At 42.3% G+C, this 20,277-nt stretch overlaps 1 protein-coding gene across 1 annotated transcript; it reads right to left on the bottom strand.

The window, feature by feature from the left end:
* Window positions 1–3,846: 3,846 nt before the first annotated feature.
* LOC139299892 (piggyBac transposable element-derived protein 3-like) lies at window positions 3,847–5,528 on the bottom strand. The gene is made up of 2 exons (XM_070922840.1): window positions 4,000–5,528; window positions 3,847–3,859 (listed from the first exon to the last, which is right to left on the bottom strand). Exons 1-2 carry the CDS (start codon window positions 5,526–5,528, stop codon window positions 3,847–3,849), a joined length of 1,542 nt encoding a protein of 513 aa, XP_070778941.1.
* Window positions 5,529–20,277: the final 14,749 nt, after the last annotated feature.

The raw sequence follows: 20,277 nt of genomic DNA, 5'->3' as shown, positions 1-20,277 counted from the left end.
AGATAAGACGGCGCATGACCAAACTCCCACGGCTCCCCCTCCTCCCTACGCAGAAGCACAAGCTATGATAGAGGCCCTCCAACATCAGAGGCCACTGACACAGTCTGACACAACACATGCAGCCCAGAGCTCACCTCCTATGATGGGCCCTTTAGTGGTCATAAGGAATGGCCTGCTGCGAACAGCTCCGTTAACGTTAAGACAGCACTATCTACAGCATGCAACCTACATACTCCCAACTACTGGGAACCGTTTCATCTGGATGTTGATGAAAAGAACGGCTTTGTCAACCATTCTTTTTCAAAAGGGGGGAGTAGGAGTACAACAGACCGAGAAGTGTTAATGTACTACAACACGAGATAGTAGCTCCGGCTGGACTACTAAATTTGCTATGCCAAGAAGCCCACAGTAGAGGTCACTGTGCGAGCTCAAAAGTAACAGCTCTCATTTCTCAGCATTAGTGGCACCCCCACCTTAAAGACATCACTAAATATTTTGTACAGTCATGTGAAATCTGTAATCAGTTCAATCCAAAGGTTTCACTCAAGGCAGGACTACGAAGTTTTCCACTTCCTGATGCCCCATGGAAGGAGATAGTGATTGATTTCACTGACATGGGTGCAGATCACAGAGTTGAGGGCAAGAGATATCTCTTAGTCTGTGTAGATCCATTCTCAAGGTGGGTTGAAGCCACACCTACCAGAACTGAAAAGGGGAAAGAAGTCATAAAATGGCTAACAAGGGTAATCATTCCCAGATTCGGAGTACCAGAAGTAATAAGATCTGACAACGGCACTCATTTCTCCAGTGAGGAGTTAGGAGAAGTTCGGTGCAGTTTACCATCCAGCATCTCAGGGACTAGTAGAAAGGGCTAATCGTACTATCAAAGAAGGATTGGCTAAAGTCTGCGCAGACACAAAACTAACCTGGATCGAAGCCCTCCCTATAGTGCTATTTAACCTGAGATCCACTCCAAATGCGACAATGAATGTCAGCCCACATGAGATTTTGACAGGAAGGAAAATGCCCTGTCCATTTACTACTGCACCAACAGACACTCCACCTGGATTATTACAGTATGAAGATCTGAGTGAGTATGTTAAACAACTGAATAACACTGTGATGAGCATCTCTCAACAGGTCACGGAAACTGACTCACCAAAGAACTGGACCACGACACATCTCCTTTTGAAGTGGGAAGCTGGGTCCTAAGGAAAGTCAATAAGCTCAATTGGTCCAAAAACACTCCACTATGGAGACTAGGTTGTAGTACTCGAGCGGCTGTAACTATCATTTGACTTATATCAGAACTCCCCGACCTACATAGATGCAATTGGAGTCCCCAGAGGTGTCCCTGATGAATATAAATTGGTTGACCAAGTCGCCGCAGGGTTTGAGTCATCCCTGTTTTGGTGGGTCGCTGTAAACAAAAACGTGGATAGAATTAATTACCTTCATTTTAATGTTCAAGGGCTCAATATGACTAGAGATGCCATTGCCGGACTACATGAACAATTGGCGGCTACTTCTCTGATGACTTACCAAAATAGAATGGCCCTTGATTTCCTCCTAGCTGAAAGAGGTGCGTGTGCTATGTTTTCCCAAGATTGCTGTGTGTTGGTCCCTAACAATACAGCCCCAGATGGCTCCATAACTCGAGCCCTTTCTGGCCTCAAAACTATGTCGGAAGAGTTAGCAGAACACTCGGGGATAGACAATCCGTTATCTGATTGGCTAAACAGAGCCTTTGGCAGGTGGAAAACATTAATTATGTCTGTGTTTCTTTCACTAGTTGTTGCAGTGACTGTGTTAACCTTATGTGGATGTTGCTGCATGCCATGCATCAGGCACCTCTGTCTAAAGTGTATTACCACAGCCATTAATGATAAATTCCCCACACCACCTCCTTACCAATTATCACAACATGCAGGAGAAACTGTTCCACTGGTCTCCCTCTCTGAGCCCGGAGAGGATGAGACTGAAGTTTACAAGGACGCTGACGAAGATTTATACTCCTGAACCCCTGTAGATATACAGGTTTTGCTAAAGTTAACACATACCCACATATAGCATTATATACACGTACAGGCGTGAGACTCCTAGTTTTCTCTTATGATTATTGTGCTCATTGCAGACATGTTATCAGTAGAGTTGTGGAAGGTTGTACTCTCCTGGGAAAGAGGTTCTGTTCCCGGTACCATGATGGCTACTCCTGATATGAACTGTTTAGCTTATGCTTTTACCTTATAATTGTTTTGTTTAGGGAGTCCGGGATGGGCAGCGCCATGTGAAGACGTAGTTTTGTTGGGCTCCTCACGGGACTACAACAAATCTCTCTTTTTAAAACTCTCTGTTCTTAAACCACTCTCTACGACCCTACGCGCATCTATAAACAAGTTAGGTCGACAAGATTTTTCAACTGCGGAGAGGAAAATGCCAAGAAATCGCCAAGGAAACAAGTCGGAGCCGGAGGCTAACGCTAATGCTAGCGCAGCAGACGATGCAGACGACGATAATCAACAGGCAGTGCTGCTGGCCATTGAGTCTTTAAAGCAAGATTTGATGGCGAAAATGGAAGAAAAGGCGACAGCTCAGTCGGCAGAGCTCCGGAGTCAGATTGGCCAGATTCAGACTGAACTACGATGTGCGGTGGATCAAGTTGATAAGCGAATGGAGGCGGCCGAGAGCCGAGTGCCTGAGCTGGAGGCTGAGGTTGGCGGTCGCTCGGACTCGTTTGCCACTATGGAAGCAGACGTCAGCCAGATGAAAAAAGAGCTGGTCACACTGAGAGATCGCTGCGAGGATTTGGAGGCGAGATCGCGGCGTTGCAATATACGCATAACGGGAGTGAAGGAAGGCCGTGAACATGGGAAACATCCGTCTCAGTTTGTAGCAAACCTGCTTAAAGAAGCTCTGAATCTCGAGAAGCCCCCGACCATAGACCGGGCACACCGCACCCTCCGTAGTAAGCCGGCGCAAGACAACCTCCCACCTCGGGCGTTTGTGGTGAAGTGCCATTACTTCTCCGAAAAAGAGTCGCTTCTGAAGAAAGCCATGGAGAGGAGGGCAGTGACTACCGCAGACGGCGACGGGACATCTTTTGTTTTTATTTTACTTCATGGTACTTATTTTTACGACTGTTTAACCTCCTATTTGGAATATTTCGACTTCTGTTTAGGTCTGTTAACATACTATACTATCAGCATATTCAGCTCTAATAGATACACTGTATAAGAATTAACCCTTTAAGGTCCGCACCAAGAAAAAAGCAAAGGCATTTGCATTTTTTATTCACTGAGGATAATATTAACAACAATCAATTGTTTTTTTTTAAATCAGACCCCACAGTTTTTGAGATATAGGCCTCTACCAAACGGTTGAGAAATGCGTTTATAATAAACGTATCATATACTTTAATGTATACAACAAACATTGAGAAAAAGCCAAATAAAGTACATTGTTTTTCAAGAAATGAACAGAATTTGCTTTTGTCATTAGTGTCAACAGCACAAATATTTTTTGCTGGTCGTGCAACAGCACAAATGTTTTTTGCTGGTCGTGCAACAGCACAAATGTTTTTTGGTGGTCATGCAACAGCACATGGTTTTCGACCTGTGGAGAAACTGCACTAATGATTTTGGTCAGGGGTGCAACAGCACTTATTTTGTCTTTTGTTGTTGACCATTGTACGCATTCTATTTCTGGTGGTATGCTGCGAAGCATTCCTGCTTTGCATTCAAACACAGGAATACATGACATTTCTGGCATTTCCATCTCGACACTCCCTTTGTACAGAGGTTGCATCGCCCCCGCTTGTCAGAGTGATGTGGCCAATGTCCAAAGTTGTCATATCGCACATCTGGTTGTGGTTGGGAGGGTCTTGGGGTATTGGATTTTTTCTGAGATGACATCTGTGGTGGAGAGGATGATAATGGTCGGCCAACTTTGGATGCTGGTTTGTTGACTTGTGCCAAAGTGTGTGCAACTGCCAGACGGAACCTTTTGAGAGGCAGTGGGGTTTCGTTCAGGAGGCTGCAGTCCCTCTTGTAGACGAGCCAGGCATTTGAGATGCACAGGTCAAGAATGTATCCAAACAGGGGAAGGTACCATCGCCTGGATTTGGCTGGGGTCTTATACATGTGTACCAGCATGTCAGAGAGATCAATGCCTCCCATATGCTGATTGTAGGCAGGGATGAGTGATGGGCACGGGACGGCGATCTTTGTGTTGGCCTCTTTGCTCCACCGTTTGACAGAGGAAAGAGGTGTGATCCCAGCGGCACTGCTAAGAAGGCTCACACATTTGTTGTCAAACCATTTCACTGCGAGCAGCCCTTCAGCAGACCTGTAGTCAAAAGCTCCACGTCCTTCCTTCATCAGCTCTTTGTCCGTCTTTAAGGTTGCTCCACCCATGCGGTTTGATCGGACAGTGCCAATGCACCTGATGCCCAGGTTCTCGTGCAGGTTTTGGACCAAGTCGAAACTGGTAAAGTAGTTGTCACAGAAAACAACTGAAAGTCGTGGCAGTGTTATAGTTTTGCAGAGCGTTGTCACCAGTTTGGCCCCTAGAAGCAGTGCCTCCTCCTGCTCAGTTAGGGCAACATTGAAGAACGTGGACGCCCCCTGATAGAGCAGAAAGTCATGAATGATGCCAGATGAACTGGCCCGGCCCCACTTGTCTGGCTTGTTGGCAATATACTGGCGAAGAGAACCAGCCCTTGTGCCTTTATACGCCACCATGACCTCATCCACACTGTGCTGGTAAGTGGATGGGATCAGAAGACACTGCTGACGAAGCATGTCAAAAAGGGGGCGGATTTTGTAGAACCGGTCTGGAGTGCCATCGCACTGCTGAGTATCATTAAAGTGAATGAATCGGCGTAACAGCTTGAGTCTCCTCCTTGGCATAATATCAGCTATCACGCTGAACCGCAACTCATGGTGCCAGTAGTCATCGATGGCTGGGAAGCTGACAACACCCATGAAGAGTAGCATTGCCAGGAATTTTTCAATCTCTTCAGGACTGGTACTGATTGGATCTCCCAGTTCCTGGGCAGAGTAGAGATTGGTTTGCTCAGTGATATATTTAATCATCTCAACGGTGAAGAGCGTTTGAAAATACTGAAAGGGTGTCTTTACAGCATCAGGGGGGTTAAAACTTGAGTCTAGAACCTGGAATGTCTCAATGTCTTCACGTAGCCACAATCTTCTTCTGCCGTTCTTTGCACCTGGAAGTGATGGGTCAGGTGTGTCCTGTAGCTCATCCAAAGAAACTGTTTTAAGGGAGTTTTTCCCCTTTCTCCTCTTCTTTTTGGATGGTGGTTGTGAGGATGAACTTGTTGAGGCAACCTCCTCCTCATCCATAGACTCAAAAGATGTTTCCCCACTCTCTTCTGTTGGTGAGGGCAGATAATCTGGATCCTCTACAGGGTCATCATCACTCAGATCTGCATCTGAGTCCTGAGGATTTTCTGGCACAAGGGCCAGAAAGGTGCGTGGTCCTGCACCGTAAAATCTTTTGGCCTCCATCTATCATGTGTAAAACAGAAAGAAAACAATTTGTATTACAAACCATGTACTATTACAGTGCTAGTCATATGATAATACACAAACAGTCAATTTGTTACTATGACATAATAGTAACACCAGAACTGATATTAATTCTACCAATTTATTCTTGATATTTACCATATACAGTACATAATACACATGAAATGTCTCACAAATGGTGAAACATGATATTGATAAAATATTTTTCATCAAGGTTCAATTAAATAACATTAAATTAATCATTTTAACAACAATGAATGGTCAGAACATTTTTATTTCATTGTAAATAGCAAATTTTACCAACATGAGCTAGCTTCTCTACCTTTACCATAAAATGACAATTCAACCGTTTGGTAGAGCATGTTTTTAAAAAATTATTTGACCCTTATAAGACTTATTTTGTTGCATAAAGTTACATAACTCTGTTAAAGAACACTTCTGAGATGATAATATGTCAAAAAAAACAGTGTTACCTTTGAAAATTCCGCCGAAATCTGTCATCAAAGGAGGAGTGAATTTTCTCTGTGTCACTTCCGATTTTAAGGGACACTGAAAAGGCATACTGCTCAAAGACACAGTGCCATCTAGGGGATTTTTTGAGCATTTTGCAACTACACCAAACGGCAGAGATGGCTCATTCAGGTTGAGTTAAGATCAATGCATTTTTCAATGAGGTATAGTGTGGTCTACCAAATAGTCAAGCAGGACCTTAAAGGGTTAAGAGTTCTACATTTGCTCCCGTGGGGAGCTCACATGGTAAGCAGTTTAGGAGAAGAGGGTGACTGGAAGAGCAGACAGTCTCCATGCGAGAGACAAGCCATGCTGTGTTCATGTTTTTGTTTATAATGTTTAAGATTGTTAGGGTTACATGTTGCCTGATGTTCTTTGAATGTGTGTTTTTTGAACGTGTGTGCACGTACCACCCCCCCCCCCTTTTTTTTTTTTTTCTTCTTCCCTTTTCCTTTGGCTATCACTCTATCAGGGAACCTCCATTGCAGTTTTTTCAGAACCACCAACAACAGGTCACAGAGATGAGGCAGTGGCACTATGTGAAAGGTCAACTTGATGGCGTGTGATAAAGGTACAGGCAGGGCCGACACCATGCTGGTGAGTTGAAATGTAAGGGGATTGAATCAACCGGTTAAGCGAAGTAGGGTATTTTCTCGATTAAACAAATTAAAAGCTGAAGTAGTGTATTTGCAGGAAACTAACCTGTTGAATAAGGACCAAGCAAAACTCCGCAGAGGAGGATTCACACAAGTTTTCCACTCTGATTTCGGTCACAAAAGTAGGGGGGTGGCTATTCTCCTGCATCAAAATGTACTGTTTGAAGAGTCTAACATCATAAAGGACAAAAATGGTCGCTATGTTATCATTCAAGGGAAACTGTTCAATAGGCCGCTGGTGCTGGCAAATATTTATGCCCCCAATTGGGATAATGTTGACTTCTTTAGAAATCTCTTTTCACTTTTACCAGGTCTGGATTCATATGATTTAATATTGGGGGGAGATTTCAACTGTGTTTTGGATCCGAAGCAGGACCGCTCCAGTACAAAGGTCACTTCACTTAGCAAATCGGCAAGATGCATTAATACTTTTCTTCAAGCCTATGGAGTCATTGACCCATGGAGATTCAAGCATCCAACTTCCAAACAGTTCTCTTTCTTCTCCCCAGTACATCAAACCTACTCTAGAATTGATTATTTTTTAATAGACCAAAAATTACTACCTATGATTACTCAAGTAGAATACGACAGTATAGTCATTTCGGACCATTGCCCGGTACTTTTGAAACTTCGGTTTCCAGAAAACATACTTCCTAAACGTACATGGCGCCTTAACTCAAGATTGCTTGCTGATAAAAAAGTTGTCGATTTCATAAATACACAAATAGACTTATTCCTAGAAACTAATAAGTCTCCTGCGATAAGCTATTGCACGCTGTGGGAAACCATGAAAGCGTATGTAAGGGGACAAGTGACATCCTACACTGCTGGTGAAAATAAAAAGAAATCCAAAAGGGTTACAGAGTTGATCAACAGGATTAAAGTGGTGGATCAACTACACTCAACATCACCCTCTGAGAACCTCTACAGAGAGAGAATTTTGCTTCAGACGGAATTCGATTTTCTGACAAATGATAATGCTATAGATCTTTATTTAAAAGCTCGTCATAATCTCCATGAATACGGGGAACGCGCCAGTAAAAGTCTTGAGCCATCAACTTAAACAGTCGGCAATGGCTGGTCTTATATCTGCGATAAAGGATGGGGCAGGTAACATAGTTACAGATCAAAGGGACATTAATGCTCAATTTAAGTCTTTTTACGAAAATTTGTATACCTCAGAAGCAGGTGAAGGGGAGTTGGTAAACAATTTCTTCAGTAAACTGGAAATGCCCTCCTTAGACGAATGAGATAAATCAGAATTTGAAAGGTGTATAACCCAAATGGAGATCAATAGCGCAATTAAAAAAATGAAACCCGGAAAGGCACCCGGCCCTGACGGGTTTCCAATAGAATTCTTTAAAACATTTGGTCCTAAATTAATACCATTACTATCGAAGGTATTCAAAGAGGTCCTGGTTAAAAAAAGTCTTCCCCCAACTATGACACAGGCTTCTATCTCTTTATTATTAAAGAAGAATAAAGATCCGCTAATCTGTGAGTCCTACCGCCCGGTCAGCCTATTATGTTGCGACTACAAAATTCTAACTAAGGTACTGGCTGGTAGGCTTGAGAAAATTATGCCTAAGCTGATTCATCCGGATCAGACGGGTTTTATTGTAGGCAGACAACTATCAAGCAATCTTAGCCGAGTATTCAACATTGTATACCAACCTAACAATGTTGAGCCAGAGCTAATACTGCCCTTGGATGCACAAAAAGCGTTTGACAGGATTGAATATAACTACCTGTTTGCCGCGCTAGAGAGGTTTGGCTTTGGTCCTACTTTTTGCTCATGGATTAAAATCCTTTATACTGCGCCTCAAGCCTCCGTAAGAACGAACAAGATAATATCGGACTATTTCCCTCTCTCCCGGGGGACAAGACAAGGGTGTCCCTTGAGCCCCCAGATATTTGATATTGCCATCGAGCCCTTGGCAATAATGTTAAGGAAGACCACTAATCTAGTTGGAGTGCGAAGGGCAGGACATTTGCATAAAGTATCACTTCATTCTCTTTCTCTCAGACCCATGTACTACTATACCAATTGCTCTTGAGATCATCACCAAGTTCGGGCAAATTTCAGGATATAAGTTAAATTTAACTAAAAGTGTTTTATTCCCCATAAATGACAAGGCACGCCAGATGTCATTCCAGGACTTTCCTTTCTCTGTTAGTAAGGATAGTTTTACCTACCTGGGTGTTTGTGTCACTTACAAGTATAAGGATCTGTTTGACAGCAATTTCAAAACGGTGTTTAACAAGGCCAAACAGGAAATGGAGCGTTGCTCAACCCTCCCACTGTCACTTGCCGGAAGGATCAACTCAGTAAAAATGACTATCATGCCCAGGTTTTTATTTCTGTTCCAAGCAATACCAGTCTTTATCCCTAAATCCTTTTTTAAGGACTTAAATAAACTCATATCTACTTTCATTTGGAATAAAAAAGTACCACGAATACGGAAGGAATATTTGGAAAGACAAAAAGGAGATGGTGGGCTGTCTCTACCCAATTTTTTGTATTATTACCGGGCTGCTAATATCCACAAATTGATGTTCTGGGTCTCTAATGTATCAGATGATGACTCCCCAGTCTGGTGTCGAATGGTACAGTATTCGAGTAATCCGGTTTCGCTTCGCTCTTTAATTTGTTCTCCACTACCCCTTAGTAAACGTTGTTGGACGAACGACCCAATAATTTCTGGCTGCCTGAAGATATGGTCGCAGTTTAGGATTCACTTTAAGCATAAACAAGCTCTTGTCACTTCCCCTATTCTTGCGAACATCAATTTTGCCCCATCTCTCACAGACCCATCTTTTCAAGTGTGGCATAGGAGAGGGATTAAATGTGTGATGGACCTTTTTAAGGAAGGGCACTTCATTTCCTTTGAACAGCTAAAGAAAGACTTCAGCATCCCTCAGTCACATTTCTTTAGATACCTACAGGTGCGGAGTTATGTTAAAACACACTTCTCTTTAACAACCCCTCAGAGTGCATGGATAGATGAGTGTTTGAACATGGACCCAGTTGACAGAGGTCTGGTGTCTGTGTTATATGATAATATCCAGAGGGTTGCCGTCATATCACTTAACCGTTTGGCAAGGCTGTGGGAGGAAGAATTAAGAACCACCATTTCAGATGTGGATTGGCAGGCAGCAATTACATTGGTATACTCCTCCTCAATATGTATTCGACATGGGTTGCTGCAATTTAAGGTTCTGCACAGGTTACATTTATCTGCAAGTAAACTAGCATCAGATGCAGGCAGGACCCAGCTAGCCTCAGTCACATGTTTTGGCTTTGCCCGAAACTGTCTCTATTTTGGACAGGTATATTTGATACATTTTCATATATGTGTAATAAAGTTATCAGTCCCAACCCATTGACTGCATTATTTGGGGTTGTCCCTCAGGAGACACCAATAACTAGGCACCAGGCTGAGGCTATAGCATTCTCCACTCTTTTGGCTCGACGTCTAATACTCCTTAGTTGGAAGAAGGTTACACCCCCCTCTCATAGGCGTTGGGTGGAGGAGGTGATGTCCCATCTCAAACTTGAACAACTTAAATACACTGCCAGGGGCACTACTCATAGATATTATAAAGTTTGGCAACCATTTCTATTGTATTTTGAGGATGAACTCCCTTCCCTTAATATAGTGTAGTCTAAGTCCCCCCCCCCCCCCTACTATTTCCACATGCATGTGCAATGAAGAACTGCTTGCTGCAAGTAAATGCAGAACAGCTTACACGTACTGGCATACATATAGGCTGCTCAACGCAATGAAGACATGCTTACATATCCACTATACGATTATGAGATTTTTCTTTGTGTTGATATAATAGAATTATTGTGTTGCAACTCATGGCGGTTAGTCATTCACAGTTTGGAGGCCTGTTGAGCTGGCTGCTGCACGCAATTGGGATACAATACAGAAATAACGTTCCCACCTGGATTTTATTGACATGATAAAATCATGTCAAAAGGGGGAATGTTATAATTGTTCTATGTTTCGAGCTATCATGTATATGTGTATTCTGTATTTCTCCACTGAACCTATGATCTTGTTTTGTACTTTTCTACTGAGCACAATGTATGTACTTGAAGATAACATGACTGGTTAGAACTGGTTTTCATACCAGGAGATGGCTGAAACTCCTCTATTTTATCAGTTAGATTTACGCCGTACCACCAACATCCACACATGATTTATTTCAGTAAGTCCAACCTCTGTACAGGGCAGGCCCAGCCCCAGAAGATAAATGTGAATCATTTTCGTACATCGGGGCTCCTTCTGACTGAGATCCTGCGAGAGCTCTGTCACTCCGAGCCCAGCGCTGCATTTACTTTACCTGTGACCGAAATAAAGTTTACATCTGTGAACTGAACATTGCTCCAGGTTGTTCTTGGGCTTCCAACTAAAGAATCAGGTTAACAGGGGCAATTTCTTTTTTGTCCTTTGTTTAATTTCCTTTGGATATTCTTGGTTACCTCACTTTGTTTTCTTAATATGAATTTGGTGATCTGTGGTTTTCTTTACTTTGCTTCCTGGGTTGACTGATTTTCCCCCATATTTAAGTTAAGCAGGGGTTGTATGGTGCGAGGATGTATTTGTTTTCTGTTTCTTTCTTTATAAAAACCAAGATCTGTGAGTAGTTTTTTTGGTTGGGAATTTGTAACATTTTGGGGTTTGTTAGTTTCCAGTACAGGTTGGCTGTTTGGTGCCTACAGGTGGTGAGTCACTAGGTGGAGGGTTTCCCCTCTCTGGTTTCTTTTGGTTGCATGCTCTCTCAAATCTCTGTGCCCTGTTTTTGTAATACATTGTTTGGGTATTTATTGCACGATTTAATTTGCGGTGTATTCTAATACGTTCTTTTTTTCTTGCTTTGCAGTGTGTGTGTGTGTGTGTGACCCTCTCCCCTCCTTGGTGGTGGTGACTCCCCTTCCCCTCACTCCTGTAGGTTTCCCTGACACCCCTGCCTGTACTGGTACTGACCCTTAGTATGGTGGTATGTTTTAGAGGATTTTAACGTATCTTTTCTTTTTGTAATAAACTGTCTTTTTAACTGACCACCCTTTTTGCCTGATTATTAACACCCCAACTAAATTTTGTTGAAATAAAGTCAAAAAATCAATTTTAAACTAGAAACTCATGTCTCTGCTTATCTTATTATAAGAATCTGTACAGTAAATGGTTATTCTCTGGGTGAAATTCCCAGGGTGGCGTTGTCACACTTAAAAATATAAATCAGAGTAAAATAAGGTGTTGCAGGGATGACGTGTTTTTGTAGGCCAACCAGGAATTTAGCATCACCCAGGTGAGATTGAGCCTGTGTGACATCATTCTGTGCACCGCTACAAGTGCTGTTACACCACTGACTTTTATTCCCACCCGCTGGTGCACAGCTGGACACCGAACTCCCCACTAAAAGTCAACACCGGCGGTGTTCCAAAAGGCCAAAAAACTAATTCTGTTTTATGTAACCCAGGATTTCAATGACATCGGCAAAACACATGCATCAATACAGTGAACTGAAATATGAACTTGAAATAAGAAACCAAAAGCTGTAAAGCTGTGTCAATCAATATTTTTACATCACTATTGAATCAAATGACGCTCCATTATGTGTAAGGGGGTTGTGAACAACACCTGTGCAAGAACCTTTGACAGACACAATACTCTCACTATGAACAGTAAGACGACAGTATGGCGAATACTTAACAATACTATACACAAATACAATTATACAGGAAGTATGTATATTTCAAGAATTTATTATTTATTATCATTTTTCCAATTATTATTATTGTTCAAATTGTAATATATATTATATATACAGTGCTTAACAAATGTATTAGACCACCACCCAGTGTAAGGTGTTTGCTGCCCTAAATGGACAGTACTGCTGATGACCAAAATATTCTTTGATGTTTCTGTAATGGTTAATCCACCAGTATGTGCAAGCTCTTGAATCAAAATGATATCTCGAATTTGTTTTAGTGGTTGTATGTTATTCTTGATTAGTTTCTGACTTCTCAGAGAATTCCAGTGTGCTGGCTCACATTTGAATTCAGTTTGAATTTCTTCACTCCCGTTCAAAATGGGGAAGCGCAGGGAACTCACTGAGAAAGAAAGAGTCCGAATTAAAGCACTTCAAGATGCTGGATGGTCTTTGAGACAAATAGGGCGAGACATTAAGTGTTCTCTCAGCGTGGTCGAGTGTGCCTCGGACTCGATTGCAGAGACCGGTACTTACAAAATGCGTCAAGGAGGAGGCCGAAAACGAAAGCTAACTGAAGCAGATGTCCGGCCCCTCAACATTTTAAGCACTAGAGACAGAAGGGAGACCACTGCTGAGCTTCAGTCGGAGATTAATGCTTCTAGATCAGAATCTGAGAAAAGTCTCCAAAATGACCAGAAGCAGACGACTGAAGGAACAAGGCTTAAAGGGAAGAATAGCTGCTAAGAAGCCGTTATTGAGGCCTGAAAACATCCAAAAACGCCTCACAGTAGCCAGGGAGCACAAACACTGGAAGAAGGTACTCTGGACGGACGAGTCCAAGTTCGAACTCTCCGGTCAGCATCGTCGTGTTTATGTCCGCAGAAAAGCTGGAGAAGGTTTTGATGCTGGATGCGTTGCAGCCACAGTGAAACACGGTGGAGATTCCATTATGGTACGGGGTTCCATTTGTGGACACGGCATTGGGCAAATTAGTTCAAATGTTATTTGCCTAATAGATAACAATACAAGTTTTAGTTTGAAACAGGTTTTTGACAGATTTCTAAAATGTTTGTGTTTTCTCGTTTTTCTGACAGGTGGTCTAATACATTAGTTAAGCACTGTATATATATTTGTTGTAGTGTGTGGGAGGAAACCGGAGGACCCGGGGTAAACCCACGCAGACACGGAGAGGACGTGCCAAATACTGAACCTCCGCGCTGCCCTGTGGCCTGTTACGGCCTGTGTGTGTGTGTGTGTGTGTGTGTGTGTGTGTGTGGGGGGGGGGGGGGGGGGGGGGTGTTGTGTGTTTGTGTGTGTGTGTGTGTGTGTGTGTGTGTTTCTGTCTCACTCCTGCTGCTGCGTCTTGTATTTGCGGCGGTGTTTGGGAGTGACACACTTCTTGAATCGCCTCCACACAGAAGGCTTCTTCGGCGTCTCCTGGAGCGTCTCCTGGACCGTCTCCTGGACCGTCTCCTGGAGTGTCTCCTGGATTGTCTCCTGGACCGTCTCCTGGACCGTCTCTGGAGCGTCGGCCTGTTCGGGGACCTCAGCGGTCTCCTTCAGGGGGAGGGCCTCCTGGATGAGCGCGCACATTTGCGTCTTCATCTGCTTGGTGAGCGCCTCCACCTTGTCCTCCAGCGCCTCACTGGCCTCTTCCTGGGCCTTCAGCTTGGACGCCAGCTGGAGGCTGGAGCTGGTCATCTCCTGCAGCTGCCTCTTTAGGTCCTCCAGCTGCTCGGAGGTCGCCTCTTCTCTGCAGGCCTCTTTCTGCTTCATCGCCTCCATCTCCTGCTGAAGGGCTTCTTTTTCTGCTTCCAGCCTCTTAACCAGCTTCAGGTCCATGGAGACTCTCTCCATAAACTGGCGACTGACTATCTCCAGTTCTGTCTTGGGGGCGCAAGACTGAGGTGGACCGTTTTTAGCTGCGCTTTCCAGCTCTTTATAGTCCTTCAGGAGCTCCTCTTTGAGGTGGTCAGTGGTAGTTGACTCATTCAGGGGCTCAGCTGGAAGCGCTCCGGAGGACAGACTCATTTTTTTGATGTCTTCTTGGAGCCTCTGTACCTCCTTTTCACGCTCGACTCTCAGGCTAATCTCCTCCCTCAGTTTTCCCTCTATTGCCTGGAGGCTGCTCCTGTCGGCGGTTCTGTTGCGCTCCGCCATCATCCTCATGGCTTTCTCCTGCTTTAGGTAATAGTTGGATACCTGCAGGCGCCTTTTCAGATCTTCCACCTGCATCAGGTGGTTTTGTGGCTGATATCTTGCCCGCTCTGGATTAGTTGGGGCCTGGGGCCGGGACCTCTCTCTTCGGCGGAGAGTCTCGGCTTGCGGCCGGTAAGGGAGGTCCAGCATAGTATGGTTATTTATGTACTCCATCAGTGTCAGGTTCGTGGGACTTGAGGATTCTTCCTGTCTGTTCAATAAAGACTTGCTAGAACCAAGCTCTTGTTTGAAGAGAAGTGTTTTCAGTACTTGTCGAAGTGTCTTTCAAACTGTTTTTGTCACTCGGGTTGTGTCTCCTAAGTGCTTCAAGTGTTTGCGATCAACGGTAGCGACTTCTGACTGGCGCCCCCCTTGTACACAAGCGAGAATTCCGGAACACATCAAAGGCTTGAGTGTCCAACATTCTATTGACAGACGATCTTTTTTCGTACTTTGACATCATAGACTCATCAAAGCCACAGTCTGTGATCCAAATGGGAACAAAATGGCCGCCCCACCCTTCAACATTCAATTGAATGAAAATACTTTTTACTCCATTACATTCATTTTAAATCTTGTTATTTTTCAAATTGTACATTTAAAAAAAAAAAAAATGTATTGTTGTATATGATATTGTAAGTTCAATTGAGCTCCACCTTGACAGTTAAATGAACATGACCGTTAACATGCTGCATACATGGAAAGGCATCAGTAATAATATAAAATTATATGTGATGAATATAACAATTAAAGGTGCTTTCTGCATATAAGTATGTTTACTTCAGATACTTTAAATACTGTACTTTTACTTCAGTAAGATGTTGACTTTTACTTAGGGGAGTACTTTTACTGTGCTTCTTTTGCTTCTTCCACAACTAGTTTTCTGATGCTGTTAAACAAGAAAATAGTCTTACATTTTCTCTCATGATCAGGTGGAGAACACGCCAAAAAAAGGCATTTTTTTCCATCCACAACTCTTTAGTTCTAACTGCAAATAAATCTTAACACAAAAAGCGATTGGCCCTTTTTCTGTGACACCTCAATTTAAAAGAATAGTTTGAAATTTGAGATATGTGTGTATCTGCTTTCTTTTCAACAGTTAGATGAAAAATCAATCAATGTCAGTCTCACGTTTGTGTTTGAAATCCGGAGTTGGAGTCAGGATGTGGCTAGCTTAGCATAAGGACTGGAAGCAGGGGGGAAACCGCTAGCCTGGCTAACGCTACACTAACACGCTGTGGCTCATTTGTTTAATCTGCACACCCCAAGAATTTCATCTCACTCGCAGTCAAATCATAAGAAACACTATAATGTAGCTGTACGTTTGATGGTATCCAGCATCACTGACGTCCTGGATGGAAACAGGGGTCATCGGCGCCTTGGTCCTCCTCAGATCCACAGTCAGCTCCTTAGTCTTTGTCACGTTGATGTTATAATTGGCTATGTTTCGAGCTATCATGTATTCTGATTGTATGTATTCTGTATTTCTCCACTGAACCTGGGTCATTCCAGAATTGGAGGACATTTTACGTCCCACCCATCAAATTTTAAATAATCCATATACAAAATACTAAAATATGCAGTTTCTCTGTAAATTGACTTGACTTGTCTTGAGACCAAATCTAAAAAAACTAGGAGAAAAAAATGCTTGAAAATAGTTTTGAAAATACCAAATAAGTCTGGAGTACCCCCTAAAATGCCATTTTTCTCTTGTCCCACCCCCCTGATGACCAAATTGAATCTCAAATAAAACAGTCAAAATGAAATTTAAATCTAATTTTTTTGGTATTATTTGTTTCATTGCTGTTTCTTGTAACTGTGGGAACAATTTTCTTTAATAAACATAATATTTCAAATAATAATTATTATTTATGGAACATGTGTCCCACAACATGCACGCAACCCTGTTACCATAACCTTTTTAGCATGGTAGAAGAAGAAGAAAGCAGCGAATCACACGATACGCTGGAATTGCCATCATCAAACAGTTTTCCAAAAGAATGGACAGAGCAAAGGTATGTCCTCTTTTTTATTTTTCATATTTTTATAACATTGTTAGCCTTGATTGAATGTCTCACTCTACCTCGTGCAACCCTGTTATGCATATTATCAGGATAAGACCTTTTTTTTTCTTTTTCTTTTTTAGTTTTTTACATAAGTAAGTGTGTCCTCTTGGTCAGCAGTAACACCAGCTAGCTAAAAAGCTAGCTTGTACTCCTGAGAAAAAGCTAACATTAGCATGGATTTGCAACCCTGTTACTGTGATTAGAGTAACAGGGTTGCACTACATTAACAGGGTTGCATTTCCTCGAGTTTACTCAGACTTCAGAAACTATTATTTATGATTCAATTCAATAATTTACATTATCTGAAATAGAATTTAGTTAATCTACATATTGTAAACACTTTCCTGAATTTTACAGACTGTATTGTTTCCTTTAATTTCCTGATGGTAGTCTAAATTGATTATGGTTGCAGGAACTACCTTGATGGGATGATTAACTTGACATAAGTCAAACTGCATTCAAACAATGAGTTACAATTCATAATAGGGGACACTAAATTAAGTTAGATAAATTGCTTTTCTTACAGTGTGGCCCACCATTGAGTGCTGCTGAAAAGATGCTGATGTACAGAGGAGACAACAGTACTTACTAAAAGAAAGAGAGAAATGGAAAAAAGATGTAGAAACAGGAAAGAAGTTGCTTCAAAAAGACCTCTACAGATAGTGTCTCCTACCTTCAGTGGGCAACTGTTGACAAAAAGCACAAAGATGATTCTGGAGTAACCTCAAAGGTCACTTTGAAAAAAGAATATGAATCCTCACAAGAAGAGCTGGTGGAAACATTTGCCACTTTGCTCCAGAAGTTTAAGCGTCATCTCTACAACATCAGGCAGCAGTATGCTTTCTCACGGGCCCTGAAGCAGAACCTCCCTGCCAACGAATGTGTACTTCATGTTGATTTCTCAGAAAACTATGCTTGCAAATACAGTGCAGAAGTGCAATCTGTTCATTTTGGTGCGTCCCACCAACAGGCCACTTTACACACCGGTGTTTATCATGTGGGGGGAGAATCGGCCCCTACATCCTTCTGGACCATATCGGCATCAAGATTGAAGGGACCACCTGCAATATGGAAACACATGGACCCCATTCTGAAGGAAATCAGAGAAAAATTCCCAGATGTGACAACTGTGCATTTTTTGAGCGATGGGCCCTGCACACAATACAAACAGCGTAGAAACTTTTACCTTTTTTGCACTGAAATTTTTAAGAAGGGGTTTACAAGGGGAACTTGGAATTACTTTGAAGCCAATCATGGCAAAGGAGCCCCAGATGGCATAGGTGGCACACTGAAGAGGAGGGCTGAGGAGTTGATATTCCCACGCCAATGTCCCTTTACCAGGCTCTGAATGATGGACAAACAAAGGTGAAATTGTTTTACATTCAGGAGCAAGATGTGGATGATGCAGTGAAGGAAATGCCAGCTGACCTTCCAGCGGTACCATCCACAATGAGGCTTCACCAGGTATTCACTTCACTATTTCTCCATGATTCTTATTTAGGTAAAGCACTTTGAACTAACTTGTGTATGACTGATCTTGCCTTGTCTTGCCAGGTGATTACTCTTTCACCTGGGAAAATGTTGTACCGCGACATCAGCTGCATGTGTTCTGCAAATGGGAATCTGGAATGTAATTGCCAAAAAACCAAAAGCTTCAGCTTTAATTCCACAGATGACCACACAGAACTCCTAACACATAGCACACCAGAAGAAGAGCAGTGGCATACTCCAGAGGTTGTGGGTAAATGGTGTGTCCTGCTGTATGAGGGCTACATCTACCCAGGGATCATCCAAGAGGTGAATGAGACCCACTGCCAGGTGAAATGTATGCACAAAGTGGGGGAAAAACGCTTTTTCTGGCCGTTGAGGGAGGATCGCCATTGGTATCCCTTTGAGGATATGCTGACCATCATTCCACCACCGCAAAATATTACATCACGCCACCTGGCCATTGCAAAAGACCAATGGAGTTCTCTGGTCAGCCATGAGAAATAAAGTGGAAAATTAGAAAACCGATGTTCTAAAGCAGATGGCAAGTTTTAGCCTGTTAAGTGTTAGAGTGAAATGTTTTTAGCTCAGTTAGAGTGAATATGTTGATAGGCTAGGGCAGCCAGCCATCAATAGTAAGGTCAATAAAAAGCAATGTGGTGTTGTTGTTGTTGGGTGTTGTTAATAGAGAAATAGTGCTGACAAAGTATTAAAAGTTATTCAAAGTATACTTTGGTGTGTTGAGCATTTATTTCTCACTTTTATATAATGATCTATAATCAGAAATAATGTAGCTAGTCATCCCTCTTACTTTATGCAACCCTGTTTCCTTATCATTATAATTGAAAATAATCACAAATTACTTTCTCAGCTCAAAATGGTTTGACCCATTTTCCTTTAAAGAGTTTATGTAATTATATGCAAAATGTGTTAAGAGTAAATATTGTAAAATAAATACTGAAATTGGTAAAGTGAAACATGCCATTATTGAAAAGTTGGGCGAGACAGACTTTGAAAGTTGCTAAGAATTAATTTAAATCAAGTCATATGTGAAACCAAATGGTTATTCAGAGAGAATGTTACTTTCTTTACTTAATGGAAAAGGAATTATATTTCAGAAATCCATTAATGTACTTTTTTCAGGTTCCTGAACTGAACATGGCTCCAGTTTGTTCTTGGGCTTCAAACTAAAGAATGGGGCTAACAAATTGGTGCCGGTGACCCGGATTGGCTGACTCTGAGACTGCGTCCGATTGAGGACCGCCGGAGTCGATCAAAGGAGACACTTTTTCAGACAATTTCAGGCGCCTGAAACAAAAAGGTAAGCAGAAAACCTCTTTTCTACTTGGAATTTCTGCACATTGGGCATACCAAAACAAATTGTCTGAATAAGATTATTCCCTGATCGCTAAAAGCGTAGTCATTTTCTTTTGGAGAATGATTAATGATTGTTTGATTTTTACTGAAATGGTCACATGTAAAGTAAAAAACACTTAGTCTCACGTGAGGGAAAGTGAATAAGTGTCCTAGTTTAGTTTGAATCGGCTGGAATAAAAGGCATATTGTCTTCTAAATTATTAAAGGACATTTTTGATTCCGGGGTTAGCCCGATGCCGGGAGAAGTTTGATTGTCCCGATGCCGCGTTAGGTGAAGACTCGAGTACAAAAAAGAAAAATTTAAAAATAAATAAATAAATAAATAAATTCCCGGAATAATTGTAAAGATACAATCTTTATGAGGACACAGGGATAAGTTTGTTATTTTTCATACAAATGTGGGGTGGTTTCCTACTTGATTGATATTTTTACTGTGCATGTGTCGGTGTATCGGACAGTACAGACTGCTCGAAAATTCCTGCACTAACACGGATCTCAAGTCGTTGTGTGCATGGAGGATTGGAATAGCATAAAAGGGGATATTTTAGTCAAGGTGTTACAGAAGGTGGTGATTTAAAACGAGTGAATAGACTGGGAAAACCCTCAACGATCAAGCGCACAGAGTAACAGACTCCGTGTAGATGCTTCTTGATCGGGTCCTCACTCGGGCACTGTGCCACTCACCCTCTCTGAATAACACATGGAATA

The sequence above is a fragment of the Enoplosus armatus genome, chromosome 17 (assembly GCF_043641665.1).
Source record: "Enoplosus armatus isolate fEnoArm2 chromosome 17, fEnoArm2.hap1, whole genome shotgun sequence".
Taxonomy (NCBI): domain Eukaryota; kingdom Metazoa; phylum Chordata; class Actinopteri; order Centrarchiformes; family Enoplosidae; genus Enoplosus; species Enoplosus armatus.
The sequence above is the reverse complement of the archived record's forward strand: the minus strand, read 5'-3'. Positions and strand labels throughout refer to the sequence as shown.

What these genes read in the sequence shown, in the direction of transcription:
- LOC139299892 (XM_070922840.1), bottom strand. Translation starts at nt 5,528, where the DNA reads ATGGAGGCCAAAAGATTTTACGGTGCAGGACCACGCACCTTTCTGGCC.